The sequence below is a fragment of the Solea solea genome, chromosome 1 (genome assembly GCF_958295425.1).
Source record: "Solea solea chromosome 1, fSolSol10.1, whole genome shotgun sequence".
Lineage (NCBI taxonomy): Eukaryota > Metazoa > Chordata > Actinopteri > Pleuronectiformes > Soleidae > Solea > Solea solea.
The window spans coordinates 19,811,183-19,828,180 of NC_081134.1; the positions used below are offsets into that span (position 1 = coordinate 19,811,183).

At 41.8% G+C, this 16,998-nt stretch overlaps 1 protein-coding gene across 1 annotated transcript in view; it reads right to left on the reverse strand.

Moving 5' to 3' along the window:
- Window positions 1–3,864: 3,864 nt before the first annotated feature.
- The window catches only part of LOC131468915 (cadherin-18-like), a 103,717-nt gene continuing 90,583 nt past the window's right edge, over window positions 3,865–16,998 (reverse strand). The window contains exons 10-12 of the mRNA XM_058643625.1: window positions 12,916–13,030; window positions 7,353–7,619; window positions 3,865–6,284 (exon numbers count right to left, since the gene is read on the reverse strand). Coding sequence (XP_058499608.1) covers window positions 5,653–6,284; window positions 7,353–7,619; window positions 12,916–13,030 — 1,014 coding nt within the window. The 3' untranslated portion in view covers window positions 3,865–5,652. The remainder of the gene's footprint in view (window positions 6,285–7,352; window positions 7,620–12,915; window positions 13,031–16,998) is intronic.

Consider the following 16,998-nt stretch of genomic DNA (forward strand, 5'->3'; position numbering starts at 1 on the left):
CTAACACAATTTGTCCCCCCTGTTTGTCTGAGTCACTTCTAATCTGGTTAGACAGCGGGGACCAGAGGAGATAATAAAGCCCTCTAATGTGTTTTGGACAGTGACACTGCATGTAGTCACTGGAAGCAGGAGCAGGAAAGAGAAGCGTTAAAGTGAGAAAAAGGAGACTACGTCTAAGTAAGAGGGAAATCCCCACAGCAATCACAATGAAATGTAGGCAGGGATTTCAAAGCTTCACTGCTGAGACCTTGAGACCATATTTTTATCGGTCCATTCATTTTAATAAATTATTTTAAACTGTTTGCTTTCAAATTTGTAAAGTATATATTTGGAGGGGTTAAAAAAAAAAGAGCTGTAATTAGCTGGAAACACAAACTCTTTTTATGAAATGTAAAGAACTGAAGGTGCAGGCGTTTATTAACAATAATATGTGCTAATTAAACTAACGAGCAGTAAAGAGTAATGTTTTTTTGTGCTCTGGCGAGGTTCCAAGCGAGCTGAGGCGATACTAAGTGTGATGCCGGCTACCGATTGGTGCCGTCACAGGAAGAACAGCGGCGAACTGTAGATCAGTTAAAAAAACTTATAGCAATCCTAAAAACGTTGGTTAATCTCCAACAACTACCAGGGAAATCGCGACTGGCGCGCGGCATCACAGACCCTGCCGCTGTATTTCAGTCCAGTGACTGTGTCAGACAGAGTCTGTGCTTCGGTCATGGAGGAAGTACTGAACAAATAGTTTTAATGAACTGATTCTAATCATTCAGTTACACTGAAAAAAACTGCTTTACAAGTCACGAGTCACTCGTTTGTGAGTGTTTGTGTCGCACGTAAAACGAAGTCACGGCAGTTTCATGCAGCCGTGCAGTGATGACTCCGCCCACGTTGAGTAGGTTATGTTTTGTAGTGGAAAACCGAACTAAACCGTGCCGAGGCGAGGCGAGCTGGGACCATAGGTAGAAAAGAGGTTTAAATGACACTTGATTTAAGGTTCTTTTAACACCTTTGATTGCTTGATCGTAGATTCGAGTTCCCGACTACAACCGGAACGCACCATAAAACCACTTGAAAAACACAACGTGATAAAATAAAGATAATATTAAGCTATGTCGTTCCACTACAGTTACTTTTTCAAATTCAACAGCAACTAAATGTTTTAAGATTAATGCTCGTCACCCGTGTCTTTTGCAGAGCAATTTAACCTGGTAGTGAAAGCTGATTTAGTTTGTTATTTTGCTGATAAAAGCCAGATGGCGATGTGTTTTTGACCAAAGGAAAATGTGTCTCACCAGAACACTTTCATGAGTGGAGTCTCTCTCTCTCTCTCTGCACTTTCTTAGGGCTTAATTATTATTTTTTTTTAGCAGCACAAAGACCTTTACCTCAAAGTTAGGTAACTATGGCAACCAACGTCCTTGCTCGCATGTGAATGGCTTGTCTATTGACCAGATCCCAAGAAAGAAAAGAAATGTAGCTATTCAACATGGAGGGGTTGCCTGTCCCAGAACACACACACACACACACACACACACACATATATATGTACAGTATATAAAGTTTAGCAGCACTGTGTGTGATTGTGAATCAGTGCTCTAATCGCTGATTGAGACATACTTGTGAATGACTGGAGTCCAATTACAGTTGGAAAGGAACATGACATGAACAAATTCTATTGAGTTAACGATGGAGAGATAATAGAAGGTAATAAGGACTGTTCGTAACATATTATATACACAGCAGCACAATTTCATTTATTGCAACAAATGGGAAACCATTTGTATATACCGTTACTTTCTCCTCGATTTACTGTCAGAGCCCTGTGAATGAGACACGTCACATATTTTATTTTGCGGTGTTTGTGCGATTTTTGTGCGAATAGAACCAAAATTACAGGCTCCAACCTTTCCATTTTTTTGGTATCCTTCGAGTGAGGTACCAGAGTAATGGGATGGTCCAGTACGGGTGGAGATAGACTCGCGACAGTCGGCTGATTGGGCGACAGAAAAGCGTCACTGCCTTGCGCCCTGTGAGTCGCTACTCGTACAAAGTTTGACGTCTTGTTGAAAAAAAAACGAGCAGGTTTTGTCACGAATTGTGACAAAATTCGGAGCCACAAAATACGTTTTTACTCGTATAGTAAACTCACACTCACAGACTGACGTCTAAGGCTCATGTAAAAATCAGCGGAGGCCTCCTGTAATATTAACATATTCTTATATTCTTTTCCGTTTGCACACCCACTACGCACCATAGAAAATTAAAACTTCTTTCCAGACTCACATAATAGTCTTCTGGGTTTCATATTCTCTCATATTAAACTATTCCATCTCTCTGGAGTGAAGGCGCTCAGAGCCAAAAACACCAAGTTACCAGAGCCCGTTAGAAGCAGCTTTGTGACACTCGGTTATTCGGGATCTTCAGTGTTTTGTGAGACACATCTCAATTCCCTTAATTGCATTCCCACATCCTCCTGACATATGTTTTTTTATTGTCTCAGTCCACACCACTGATGGAAAAGATACCGAAAAAAAAAAGGCATTAAATTAAAAAATGTCCTTATCACTCCCTCCAACTCTAATGTTATTATCGTTGACCCAGTTTAGAGGAACTAAAATAAATGTATTTTTACTGAATGAAGACAGCTCCGGTTCTGTTGTAAATCATGAATAAGAGAACTCATTTCTTGACGGATGGATCGAGAACGATATCTAGGTCAGACGGGGATAATGGAGCGATCAGACGAGGCGAGTGAGGTTGTAGCACAGGCTGCAAGAGTCAATAAAACCATGACTTTTCAAGCCCTCTCTGTCTCTCTCTCACACACACACCCACACATAAAGTTATGGTTGCAGTTGTTTGTGCCTCTGGTACTTTTTAGATTGTTGTTAAAGATGGAAATGCTTATGGAAACTTGTTGATGAGAACCATTAGTGACTTTTGTTTAGTGTGTGTGTCTGGCTGGCAGGCAAGCAGGGGGGAAACCGTGGCTTTGCAGATCCCATCAATCAGCGAGCTGGTTACTTGTTACTTTGTGCAGCCCTTTAAATGCAGTCCTCACTCAGAGCCTCAATTACATTTCCCATGAATTATTCATACTCCCAGCCCCTTGCTATATTATGCCAGCCACACTGACTGTGTTGAGGTCACTGTTGTTTCCACAGAACAACTAAGTTAAGTACACCAAACTCTCCTAATTACTTCTCGAACAAAGACAAGGCGACGAGCTATTTAACCGAGTAATTGGTCATTAACAAAACTTAGACACCCTCCTCTAATCGTGAGATAAAATAATCTGACGGCATGTGAAACGATGTTAACGGAGAGCCAACGCTGCTATTTCTCATGCTTTACAAAGTATAATGATAACTCATCCGGTTGAACAAAAACAAACATCTAACAGAGACCGTAGTCGTTTAATGGCGATTTATCTGTGCCGCTTATTGGGGCCTCCAGGGAGACGAGCCGAGTAGAATTACAAAATCCCCTGGTGGCTGTCAAAGCAGGACTCATGAGAAGCCAATTATTACATTTAGAAGAACATCGAGGCTCCAATTAAAAACTTTTCATGCCCTCTGAGTGAGGTATTTATTTATCTTAATCAGTTAGAGCACTGGGGAAAAAGGAAAGCAGGTAAAAGAGAGCAGATTTTCTTTTGTTTTTCTTTTTTTTACAGACAGTGCAGGGTCAGATGGCATGTCAAGAAGAGACATAATCATCACAGCACATAATGAGAATCCCACATGGGCTGTCGGGCCACACCAGCTCAATTCATAGAAAAAGAAGTTTTTTTTTTTCAGAAAAAATTGGCACTTTTCAGGATTTGCACATACAGAATGGATCAAAAAAAACAATAATACATGCACGTAAATGGCTTGTCTGAAACCAACGTCTCTTCTTTTTATTCATCGATAAAAATATACACCAGGGAAAATAGGCTTCATTTCCTCCACCTTCCTTTACCATTTCTCGGTTGATTTATTGACGACATAGATATAGTCCTCTCTCTCTCACGACTTCTGTCCAGTGACAAACAAAATGTATATTGAAATACAAATTTCCATATATTTAAAAAATAAAATAAATCAGCACTTACCAATGACAAACAGAAGAGGGTGGGTGGTTGTTTCTTGGTGATATTATCCATAAACCTACTCTGAAAACAGCTGAAAAACTGGCATAGTTGACAAATAGCCCTTTCCCACTGTAGTATTGGATAAAACGTTACACGTAACCATTTTCATGGGCTCTTGTTGTTATTCACCTGATTTGGAGACGGGTGATGAGTAATATTGGGATATTTAAACAAAAAAATATGTGACTGCGGTTAGTCGAGCTCATTTAAAGACCACAACCTACACTATAGCACTACTACTATTACTACTGCCCTGCTTCATCTGTGTTGATGGGTAATCATTTTTATATTGTAAAAATACTATTATTATTATTATGATGTCATTGTGACATAATTTATACCATATGGTGACATATGACTGATTCATTTAATACGTTTTAGATATAGATTAGCATGTTAATGGCAGATAAGCTGGTTGTAAGGAACAACAAATCCATAGGATCATAATATGGTCCAACAGAAACCTAGTATACCTCAAACCCTGTAGTACTAGGTATTAGTGCTTATTATCGGTTTCTAGAAAATATACTTCATAATTTAGAATTACTGCGTTGCCTATGGTGATGTCATCCAGTGGAAGATGGAAACCAAATAAGATCAGCTTCCAAAAAATTAAAGACACTGCAGGATTATATCAGCTTGAACGTTGGAGAAAAATGTTGGTAACCATTTATTTATTTGAGCCCAGGTTCATTTCCCACACTGGAAAAATGACTAGGGGAAATTTGGTGTACACACATTTGGTGTATATTTCAATTAAGATCATGACCATCAATCTGCTCAAATTCAATCAGCTGAACTTCACTATTCCACATCCAGGAGGCTAATGTGTGCATACAAACATGTGTAGGTAACAAATGTTGACTTGAAAGCAATTTTGTGGATTAAAACAAAGAACCTGCACTGTTCTTTGGCCCTTTAAATAGTAGCATCGTTAGCTTCCCCACTGATCTTTCTCCACAGACGACATTTACAGCACATTTTTGCTTTATTGATTTGAACAACAAATCACTTGAACTCTACGCTCCCATTATTCACGCCAGTGCACCACTGACCTGGATGGCACACGTTGAGTCCTTGCGTTTCAAGCCAAGGTATTTATTCCTCACTGGGGAGGCCAGCTGTGCAAGAAGTGGAGCTTCAGCATCAGTGAAGATTGTGCCAGAATCCTTTGGGCTCAGAACTAGCTGTACTTTTCCAACTTATTCACCTCACAACTAGAGCAGAGGGAGAAAATATATGCAAATTGTCTTTTCATTTTCAAACACTTGCCATCTGTCATTTAGCATTCTGTTCCTCATTGCAGCACTCAAGCTCAAATGTTATATAAGTATTCCATCAGCCACAGAGTGTTCTTCCCACGTTAAATCTATAGAAAATGGCTTATCCACAGATTAAACATGATACCCCAACTCCTGATGGCCACCTTTTACAGCAGTCATTTTGTGTATCCTTGAACTCAATTTGGCCAAAAGTATTTTTTTTTTTTTTGTTTTAGAAAATTGTAGAATTAGCTTGACCTACTCTCCGGCTGTTTGTTCCAGTGTTTGCCTTTCTGGTTTCCAGTCTTCCAGATCAGCATAGTTTAGTTCAGGCATTGCTGCAGTCAGGCCTAAAGAGCTGACCGATCCAGCCAAGGACCCGAGCCCTTCATAGGCATACGTTTGAAGAGAGTCATAAGGTGGGCCCCTTGTGTCTGAGTCTGCTTCAGCCACCTTCTGCTGGATGATCTGCTGGATTATGCCATGACTGTCCAGCAGGAGCGAAGGCGCTGACTGGCTAACCTCCCGAGGAACACAGTCAATGATAAACCAGGCAGGGTCCGACTCTGGGCTGTAGTTCCTGTAATCCATCTGCAGAGTTTTCATCCTTCTCCTCACCACCGCAGACTCCTCCTCCTCCTCGCCATCCTCGACCTCGTCCTCCTCTCCGCATAGGCTTGGTCCGTGGATGAGGTAGGTGTGGAGCTTCCTGTGGGGCTCCGAGGCTTTGGGATTTCGGAGGGCAGCGATGTCAAAGGCCTCGGTGTCTTCTTCTCCGCCCCCTTCATCATCATAGGTGACCACGTTTTCTCTGATGTCCTCTTCAGACAGAATCAAGGACTCTTTGCTTGCTTTTTTGTTCCGTAGCTGTGTGAAAAGAATCACTATGGCTGGGGAGTGGGAAGTGGAGAGTGGTGGAGAGAGAAGTTTGCACACCCAGTATGAGAGAAAGCCATGGGAATTCAAAGCACTGTAATTTGAAAGCATGTCCTCCATTCACAGCAACCCCTGAATGAAACACATGCTTCAGAGAACATTCAGTGTGGGAGGGACATAAACAATTAGTGCAGATAGATAATAATGATATGTTTTCTGAAGTGTATAATTTTACCTCTTGGGGTTATTTGATAATAAGTGAGCCAATATCTTTAAGTAGAACACAACAGACCTCTGAACTCCTGCTTCAATACAGGTTAGCAACCACTGGTTTAAACTTTAACCATATATGGTTTATTATCGTGTTCATGAAAATATTTAGCTGTAAATTACCCAGTGGCTGCAGCTGTGTAATGAATGAAGAATGGAAAAAAGTAGGTCAAGAGGAATTTTTTTTTTTCCTGTGCTACATCACAAGCAGGGTTTTCATAATCTCTCAGCTCTATCTGCACCACCTCATCTCCTCGTCAGGTCACCTTCTACCAAACCCTCCAATCCTTTCCTGATACATCCCTGGTTTCCTCAGCATCATCATCGTCTTGGCTCTGGGGGTAGTTTCCTTCATATCTGAGGCATCTAACTTACAGGAGGACCTTGCCTCATGGCCTTCATTTATCAAATCAGGCCGGGGTTGTCATCGCGTGAAACTACTTTCTTGGTCATAAGAAGCAGTTGTTTCTCTAAGGGGAGGCGAGGAAAACCCTCAGATTGAGACAGGGTTGAGTTAAGTCATATTTATGTATGAATAAAAAGGTATATCTGATGCTCTTAGGTACTAAAGATACAGCATGTACCTTTTTCTTTCTCCACATTCATCCATCAGTTAAAAAATCATGTACATTGATTCATTTCCTGCACTATGAACAGAACAGAACTCGCAGAACTAGGGATTAGGTTTGGTGGGGACACTGATTTCGTCTGGCTTTCTCCAAATAAACCCACGCCCTTGTAGTAATGGTCAATTACTATTATGTCTTAATTCATGTGACAGATATAAAGTTGTGCAAGAGGCACGTACTTACCAAATAGTATGACAATGCACAACATTATGGCCACAAAGGCCCCAGTGCTGAGACCGGCCGAGGACAGGAAGGCCTGAGCTTGACAGATGTTGCTGTTGCGCCCTCTGGCGTTCTTCTGACACACGCAAACCCTGAGGGACAGCGTGGTGGTGCTGCTCAGAGGCGGCTCGCCGCCATCTGCCACCACCACCAACAGGTGGAAAAACTCCTGGTCCCGATCCAGGTTGAAGCCGTCACGCCGACGAGACACGACGCTGGCAGTGCTGTCTGCGGAGTGGAGGAGAACAAGGGGAGACGGTGTAAGAGATGGGCAAGTTTTGACCCTGCTGGTTCACCGAGGAACCCGTGGTGTTCCCAAGTTATTTGAAAATCAAATAGTTAAATTAACTAAAAAAAAAAACAATCCAACCCTAGTGTTACTCTTCTAAAATGTCCTGACCTGGTGTCGTCAACAGTATAAATGGCCCCGTTTCGTTTGCTATTTTAGTCGGTGATACTGGTCTTCATGACAATGAACAAATAAGTGAACGTGGGCTGAGGGAAACAGCAGCTGAACTGACGGATAAACTGTTGAATATGTATGAGGAGTGTATTTTTACAGAGGGTTGTGCACCCCAACTGCCCGCTGAGCCCCCAAGCCACGATAAAGTATGTCAGCTCACAGACAAAGGCGTGTGTGTACATGTATGTGTGTTGATTTATTAATGTTCTCCGGCGGTGCCCGCAGAATTCTGCCCAGAACGGGACATTCATTAACTCAACTGTGTCTGTAATGTTGCCATGACAGGCATGAAGTATCTAGGTACACACACACATATATACACACAGTTTATATTTATATTACAACCAAGGACATGGCTTTTGTCCTCATTTGGACAGCTAATATAGCTAATCAGCTATAGCGTTTTCAAACCAGCCCTTCTTAATTGAATCCTAGTTCGTTTGCTCCGAACTCTGATGGCGCATCAAACAAGCAAACCCTGGTCCGCCTAAAAAAACGTAGGTCTCGGTTCGCTGCAAGGGAACTAAATGCAGGAAGTGGACGAAAACGCAGGGCATTGTGGGAAAACCATGTGCGCATGTAGAACGACAGCAGGGAGAAATGGCTGACCCCATTGTGGCAGTGCATATGTGTCGTATGTTCACAAAACAAAAACCCAAGGATTTGGACAGGGTTTGATGCAGTTCCATGTTTTGCTCTTACTCTTCTCATTGCAGCGCCGCCTCAGGCGAGGAGGGGAATACGTTCTTCAGAAGGTTCAGTTCGTTTCACCTAAGCGAGAAAGTGTGACAGCAAACTCGAGCCGAGTGCCCAATTGAACCGAGTCTAGCGGTAGTCTATGTGGTAGATATGTGATATTTATTTCTTAATTTAACCTTTATTTAACAAGGTTGGTCCCACTGAGATCAAAATATCTCTTTTGCAAGGGAGACCTGACCAAGAGGGAAACAGCATAATTACATTAAAAACAATAAAAAGATCAAATTAAAGTTACATAATACACAGATAAAGGTCGACTGAAACGATTTTACCAGAGCTTTGAACTCTGAAGTTCAGATTGTAATTTGTTTCATGTATTAGGTTTTCCCTGAACATCTAAATGCTTTCCTTCCCCAGTTCAGTTCGTACTTTGGGGACGAGAAATTGCAAAGCACTTTCTGGAGACTGGAGATTGTGTGACCATTTTTTCCTTGTTAAAAGACAAGACAAACAGAAAGGAATAAAACTATAAAATATGATATCAGGATATCCAGGATTGTTTGCCAACTTGCAATAATATATAAATTGTTAATTATTATCCATAATAATGTAGTTCATACATTTGTGTATTTGTGGCAAATTGTTTACAGATTCAAAAACATTGACATTGAACCATTCTAAGTCCATCACTGAGCCAAATTAGACTTTTTTTAAAAGATGTTTAGGGTTATGGTTCTTGAAGAGTGGTTTGCAACCCAGATTCTAGGGTCAGTGACAAAATAAGACTTCTCTGAGCTTTAATGACTGATGCAAAAATAGAAAAAAAACATGGCTGTTTGTACGGATGAGGGTTGGAAACTTCTCTCATGTCATATAAATGAACAGACTGCACACTGTCAGCATTGTTTTTTGCACGGCAAGACGAGGTGTGAAACATGGGAGGGGGAAGAGGAAGTGCTGACGCTCGGGGGAAGGTTAAAGGGAAAAAAAAATGAATTGGTAAACAACTAATTACTAGGGAGTAGAGGAGAAGTCTGTTGTCAGCAGCACTATTGATTCTCCTCTGACTGAGATGGAGCAGCGAAAGGAGAGGCAGAGAATGTGGTGATGCACCAACCACAAGGCAGGTGATGACAGCAAACTAGCAGCGAGAGAGAGGGGGAGGAGGACGAGGAGGAGGAGGAAATATGTTCGAATGACAGATAGAGGAAGAAGAAAGACACCGAAGAAAGAGAAGCTGGAGAACTTGTGGAGAATTCAAGAGGTAGTGAGGGGAGGAAGAGCTGGAAACAAGGAGAAATAAAGAGTAGCTGGAGGTAATATGAGGTTATGAAGATGTTGGCTAATGGCACAGAGTGCCCCATTTATCCTTAATATGAAGCACATGGCTTATTAACAGAAGCCATGTTATTAGGTTTGATTTCAATTCATACGTCGCATGCACTCCAACGGCGTGGTGAAGCGACGCCTGTGTGGGTTTTCAAATTCAATCAGCTGTGTATCGCAGAGCCACAGACACGACTTCAACTTCTAATGAACCCACCAGAATTAAAACAAATGTTCAATATTCAATATATCAAGCTTCACGTGCAGCTACCACCGCTGGTAATGATTTGCTCCCGACATGTAAACTCTGCAGAGTGAGATCTCCTCACTTTCACACCTCTCGTCTCTACTGTAGAAATCATTCACCCGTGTCTGGTTAGCACAAATAAGCTTGAATGGAACTCCTGGGTTGTTTGTAGTTTTCAGTCACAGATGCGGTGACCTGGAACATCCCACCAAACCCAATTAAACCAGTAGGTGGTTTTAATAATAAGGTGCTGCTTATGGTGGGTCTCTCATGCTCTCTGTGTTTTACACACAATTCCACATAAGACGTGAAGCTATGAGGCAGGTGTCCTGTTTTCTCCCCGACCCTCTGCATGTGTAGTATACCACTGATTTCAGCCTGATTGGCCACCTTTGCTATGCAAAAGGAATTGCACTCCTACACAAGCAAAAAGCTCAACTGCAGATTAGTCGTAGTTTACTAAAACATCATAAGTCTGGATCAAAATGAGACGGTCTATTCATTCTTGAGAGCAATTTGAAATCTGCAAAACCTGCCATATACTTTTTTTTGTTTCTCATAATCTCAAAAATGAGGATCCACTTATTAGATCTTCAGGTGAACTCAACAACAAAAGGGGACACATTTTCAGGGTTGTATTTAGAGGTAACTTCAAAATGGGACAGGCTTGCTTTCATGTCATTGTGGTGCCGTCAGTGATACAGTGCGAGATTTGTAAGGATTGCAGCCCTTGAAATGTCTGGTTCCTCTGATTAGGCAGTAAATGGAAGAATACACTGTATGAAAAACTAAATTGAAGAAAGAAAACTATATGAAATGCACAAAAGTCCCAACAGTCGAACCAAGTGCACACACTGAAGACATCCATCCAGACTCTGTATTCTATAGAAGCACAAGTAAACAACAGCATACATTGGGCCCACCACAGAGTGCTGTATAACCTCCCTACATCACCGTATCTCATTACTGAGATTGGCATAAACTCTTCTGAACCATGTATCTGTCTCAGGTCAACTGCAGGAAGCAGTGGGAACAGCGCAGGAGAGACGCAGGAGACAGCAGAGGTGGAAAGAAAAAAAGAATTTGATGTGGAGATAGTGAGACGGGGATGAAAGGATACGGGGATGCTCGAGCATGGGTGAGACCACAAGGAAAGACCAAAGCTCAAAGAACATCATACAGCCAAACACATGCCTGAAAACTAAAGGACAACCTGCCTCCAAAAAGCTAAATGAGGAGAGGAAATAAACAGAAAACTCCTCCAGCTGGGTAACCAAGGCAACAGTGCAGGTGTTTTTTTTCCTTCTTGGAAATTAAAGTAGATCTCAGTCGGAGGAGGGGTGGGAGGAAGGCTGGTACCTGTTCCACCAAGAGCAAAGAGATATGACTCAGTGGTAATGATGCCAATAGACTGTGTTTGTACAGGTTGAAACCCCCAAACCAGACCATACTGCATGTTTTCATTTTGGGCAGCACCGACACTTTCATGCTTCATTACAAATTTTAACCTCTGTGTGTGTAAATCACCCGGAGCTGGTCTAACACACACGATGATATATAGTCAGAAAACTGCAGCAAATCAACATTACTGCCACTGGGGCATCACAGTGAGCACAGGGAATACTGGGCAGAGTAAAGCTTTGTGCAGCAGAACCAGAAAATCATTTTTATTAATGTGGTAACTACAATGCACTCCGACCCAGTGGCGACCCACTGTATTTAGGAAGACCTGGAAAGAGTGATTGTTTACTGATGCTGTTAATGAAGTGCAAAATAAAACAGACTGGGAGAAAAGGTGAACATATAAGCACTTCGATTTCACCTTGACTTTGATCTGCTTTCCCCGCTATTGAACGGCAAAATACACCAAAATGACAAAATATCAGATATCAGATCCAATCAAAAAAAAAAAAATTTGAAAGAGCTGTCTGTAACAGCTCAGAGACCGGATCTTGTCGTGGTGCAGTTAAGGGGGTAGGCTGCAAAACATCTCCTGCATTTAAGGTTTCTGAGAGTCTCAGTGGTCTTTCAATAATTCTTGAAAGGAAGAGGCTTGGAACAACCTTCCTCGGGCTGGTTGCTCAACCGACCTTAGCAATCATGGGGAAAAGGCGACTTGGTGCGAGAAGTGACCAAGAAACTGACGGACCCTCTGGCAGAGCTCCAGAGCTCCTGTGTGAAGATAAGGACAACCAGTCAGGGCTTCATGGTAGAGTGACCACATGTAAGCCTCTCCTCATTTAGTGTTATCAAAAAAGCAACTAAAGCACTGTCAGACTGCGGCAAATTAGATTTAGCTTCAATTAGAAGAATCCTGTCTTTCTCCGGGTACCTCCCATCTCCACACAGGATCTCTGGAGCTCTGTGTTCTTTGAGTATTCAGAATATACATCGAAGAATGCAACATAAGAGAAACGTCTGTCCCCCTATGTTGCTCTCCAGCGACAGACACCAGCAGTGTGTGTGTGTGTGTGTGTGTGTGTCCTGAAAATCCACTGAAACAGCATGAAGCTTTGAAGAATAAAGCAGGGTTCTGGTTATGGAGTAGTACTTTAGAGAAATACGTGTCTTGCTTTAGTATAGAAAAAGTCAAAATTATATGCACATACATATATATATATATATATATATATATATATATATATATATATATATATATATGTATATAGTTTTGGGTTTGGGAAACATAATAATAATTGAATTAGGGTTCTTGTACAACTACACCTGACATTTTCAACAAAGTGTCTGGACATCACGTCCAACCACTTGCCTGTTCACTACGCTCTTACCTCCATTGTCCTTCACTGTGAAATTTGCATCGAGTTGACGGTCATTTGGCACAGAGAAGGAGAACTTGCCATTTGCAAAGTTGTCCAGATCTGCTGCTCGGATGGTCTGAATCACCTGAGGAGGATTAGAAAGAAAGAGAGAGTTTGTTATTCACACAGCATTAGTGGACATTAAGTCAGTGACCCAATTTGACTTCCTGTCATATCTTGCAGTCCATTGCACTAAATAACAAGTCAATTTGTTATGAATCATCAGTATAACACCGTCTAAATTGGCTCTGGCTCATACTCTACAGTTAGTTCTGTGAAATCTCCTAAACCAGGGTAAACAGACAACTCTAACTAGTGGAAATCTTTAAAAGCATTAATGAAGTCTCTGATGTTTACTGAATTGAGAGCCTCTGGATGCATCTGTGCAACATTTACAAAGTCAGCACCACAACATTTGGCTGAATTTTTGATACAATTTTGATTTATTATTTTCCAACCGGGGGAGAAAAAAAAAAAGGGAGCATTTCCTCTAGATGCAGTGGCCATAAATACAAAGCAGCTGCAGGAGCTGCTGGTGACTTTTGACTGTATGATCATTGTGAATTAGTATTGAATCTGCTGTAATTGCAAACGTTGGCAGGTCTCATTTTGCTCTACATGGAGATTTTCTGCTCCATGCACTGGTCAACTGATGCAAAACACAAGCCAATGCAATACTGGATTGACAGTGATAATACCACCACAACCTAGTCAATTAATCATACCATTTCCAGAGTGAAACTTTATAAGCAGCACCAAAATCACTAATGCAAGCAAGCGTATAGTCAGACTCGATATATATTGAGTACATATTTTCCTTCCTGCACTGACTTATTCCATGTTGATATTTCCATTCCTCTCTTGTGTCGCGTGCCTTAAGTCCACTTTATTGCAAAGTAAACAAGACACGTTATTCCACACATATAGTTAACCATTCGTCCTTTCCCCTTCTATTCTGATTTAAAGGCAGCATTTGTAGACGTGAGACGCACCAAATGCATTTTCCTCCAAACAAGCAAATCAACTGACACTTTCACCCATAGATCCAGCAGAGGCAGAAGCCTGGGAGCTGATAACTGCCCCTGGATGTGTTCTGATTAACTCAAATCCCATTGCAGCCAACAGAAGCATCACCATCACCCTCCTCTTACAGGCATGTAGGGATAAATTTGAGGTGGCACTGAAGTAGCCTCACGACCGGGCCACCCTGGATGTGTATGCAGTGCAACAGAGCTGCTGCGATGGTTTAATGACTTTGAAAAATGGCTATAGATGCTATTATTTTTAACATTACCATGAAGTAAATTGTTCTACACTGACCTGGGGGCCACTGACTGTTTATAGTTTGGTCGGTCAAGTCCAACTTTTGAGAAAATAATAACATTTATGAAGATATTTCACATTGCTTCAAAATAAAAGTGTTTAAAGCAATGTTTGTTTGAGTGATAAATAGTTCACAAAATAAATGTTTTTATGTTGCAAAATGAATCTATAAATAAAAAAAACACAACACAGAAATAACTTATTAACTTAACAATATTAAGTGGCGGGCAGCATGGCGTTGATTGGAGGGCCGCATGTTTGAGACCTCTGTGCTACAGTATGAAGCCATATTTAAGCCGTATAGATCATTTTCACTGTCTGTGTTTCTTTTAAACCACAAACAGCACCTGGAGAACTTAAGAGAAACATGACTCACTCACATCTTGTGAGTGTCACCGGATGTGACACAGCTGCCTAAATTCAAACTAAGGGCATACCATGACACGCAGGTGCTGCTCTCACACACACACACACACACACACACACACACGTGGTGCAGGTCCTTATGTAAGAACGTAGAAACTGGGCCACTGTAGAAACATTGATGTGCAACATAGTGGACTTTGTAGAAGAGTATCTGCGACTGAGCTCAATACAAAGAGCTTATTATGAGGCAGCACAGACACAGAGGTTGCTGTTTTTGAATGATTACACACTAATGATGACAACTTTAACGATATTATAGATTCAGTTCCTACCAATGTTTGTTTTTCTTTGTAATAATTAGGTTTTTGCAATGTTTGTGACTTGAATCCCAATCGCTGGTGCCACATGCATCTTAGGGGTGAACTTATACCTATTAATAAAACAAAAACAAGGAAAAAAAACATGTTTTAAATGTTGCTGTTTATTCCGAGCCCTCCGGCTCGTGTCTGTCTGCCAACAGTCTCCATGCACTTACAGCAAACAAGAGACGAGTATTAAACGCACTGTACGCCGCACAACCTGAGCGGCCCGTCTCATCACTTTTGAAACCAATTATGCAAATGCGGCCGACGAGTGACTCGCAAAACACGGCAGCGAAAACTTTGTCACGCGAGATTGATGTGCCGTGCGTGCATGTTTTTCCTCGTGTCAGTTTATCACTCATATAAGCGACATTTAAAAAAAGAAAATGATCCTCCTTTGACACTGACTGTGTGAGCACGTCTGACGCCTACAGCCAAACTAAATGATTACATTGTCTCACACACACACACACACAAACACACAGATGGAGGACCATGTGTTTTGTGTGACCTCAACTATTTGTTGTTGTACATGTGGAAACAGGAGCTGCTGCGATGTATGCTCTGCTAAAACAAGGGAGTTTTTATGATTTCTGGTTCGGAATAAGTCTGCTGTGGAGCAGAGGTGCAGGCAGTGTGGTGGTGGTGGAGCAGGAGGGTGGCGTGGGGGGGTGTCATGGAGGTAGGGTTGCATTCAGGTTTAATATGATTGTCTCTGCTGCTATCTGGCCCAGCAGCGGAACCATCAGTGCTCTGCAGTCTGAATAATTTATGGGTCCAAGAAGCTGCAAAGTCTGCAGCTCGGCTGATAAATCCCCCCACTGCTGGTGTCAGACACACGGCGGGAAAAATAGTGTATGTGTGTGTTCCCGCAAATGCGTGTGTTTATGTGTGCACGCATGTTTAGCACGCTCTATGACTGAATGAATGGAAACTTGTCAACTTAATTCCCAGTGGCAATGTGAGCCGCTGCAGTTTCTTCCTCGCTATATCACGACTCTGTCAGGGAATGACAGGTCGACTAAGGGAAAAGCATGACATAGCATCTAAACAGCCCCCGGAGCAGGTCACACTGAAGCTGTGGTTATAAGCTTTCTGTTATTGTGTCATTACCCTAATCTTATGACACTGTACTTGAAATCAATCTCCACTTTTGCCTCTAACATAAAAAGTCTGACTTGATTTGGTATTTCATTCATTGTGCACATCCCATGAAGAGACCAAATGTGCTTTTTTGTGGCACTCAGCCTCACACTCATTAGTTCCAACTGGAGAAATCTCCAAGTGAACAAGTCAAACACTGCAATATTTTCACTGGTGCTAGACCGCCACCAAACAGGGCCTGCTGCTAAATATTAGCCACATCTAGAATATTAGCTACTGTATGGATATCGTGTCATGGGATGCAGATGGTTTGATAGCCAGTAAGATTTTTGGCCAGATGTTCCATTTGGGTGATGAACTTCAAATAAAGACAAATAACAACAAAATACATTTTTGGCTCTTATTGATTATTTAAACCTGTTATTTTCCAAACCACAAACTTACAAAAGGCCCCATTGAGGAGAAACAGCCGCACTGAACAGCACAAAAGTAAAACCCATTATTAAAGTGGCACAGACACAGATAACAACAGAGACTCCTGGTAATGGAAGCATAAGACCTGGAGGAATAGAGCAATGGTTACACCGTGAAATAGCATCCTGTAAACACATCCACAAAATCACTACATGATTTCTGACGTGAATTTTTGTTATTCGCAGCCAAAAGCTCCCGATCTTCGCTCGATCTGCATATGCTATGTATGAACCCTCAAAGATGCACAGGCGTACGCCAACTCCTCCGCAATGCATAGCAGATGCAAGATCAAACTCCATAGTCAGTGACAACTCCAGCCAATCACTGTCCACATGACACCCCCTGCGACCCTCATGTGGAGGATAAAGCAGTAGAAAATGGATGGATGGATGGATGGATAGCCCAACAACATTTCCTCTCAGGA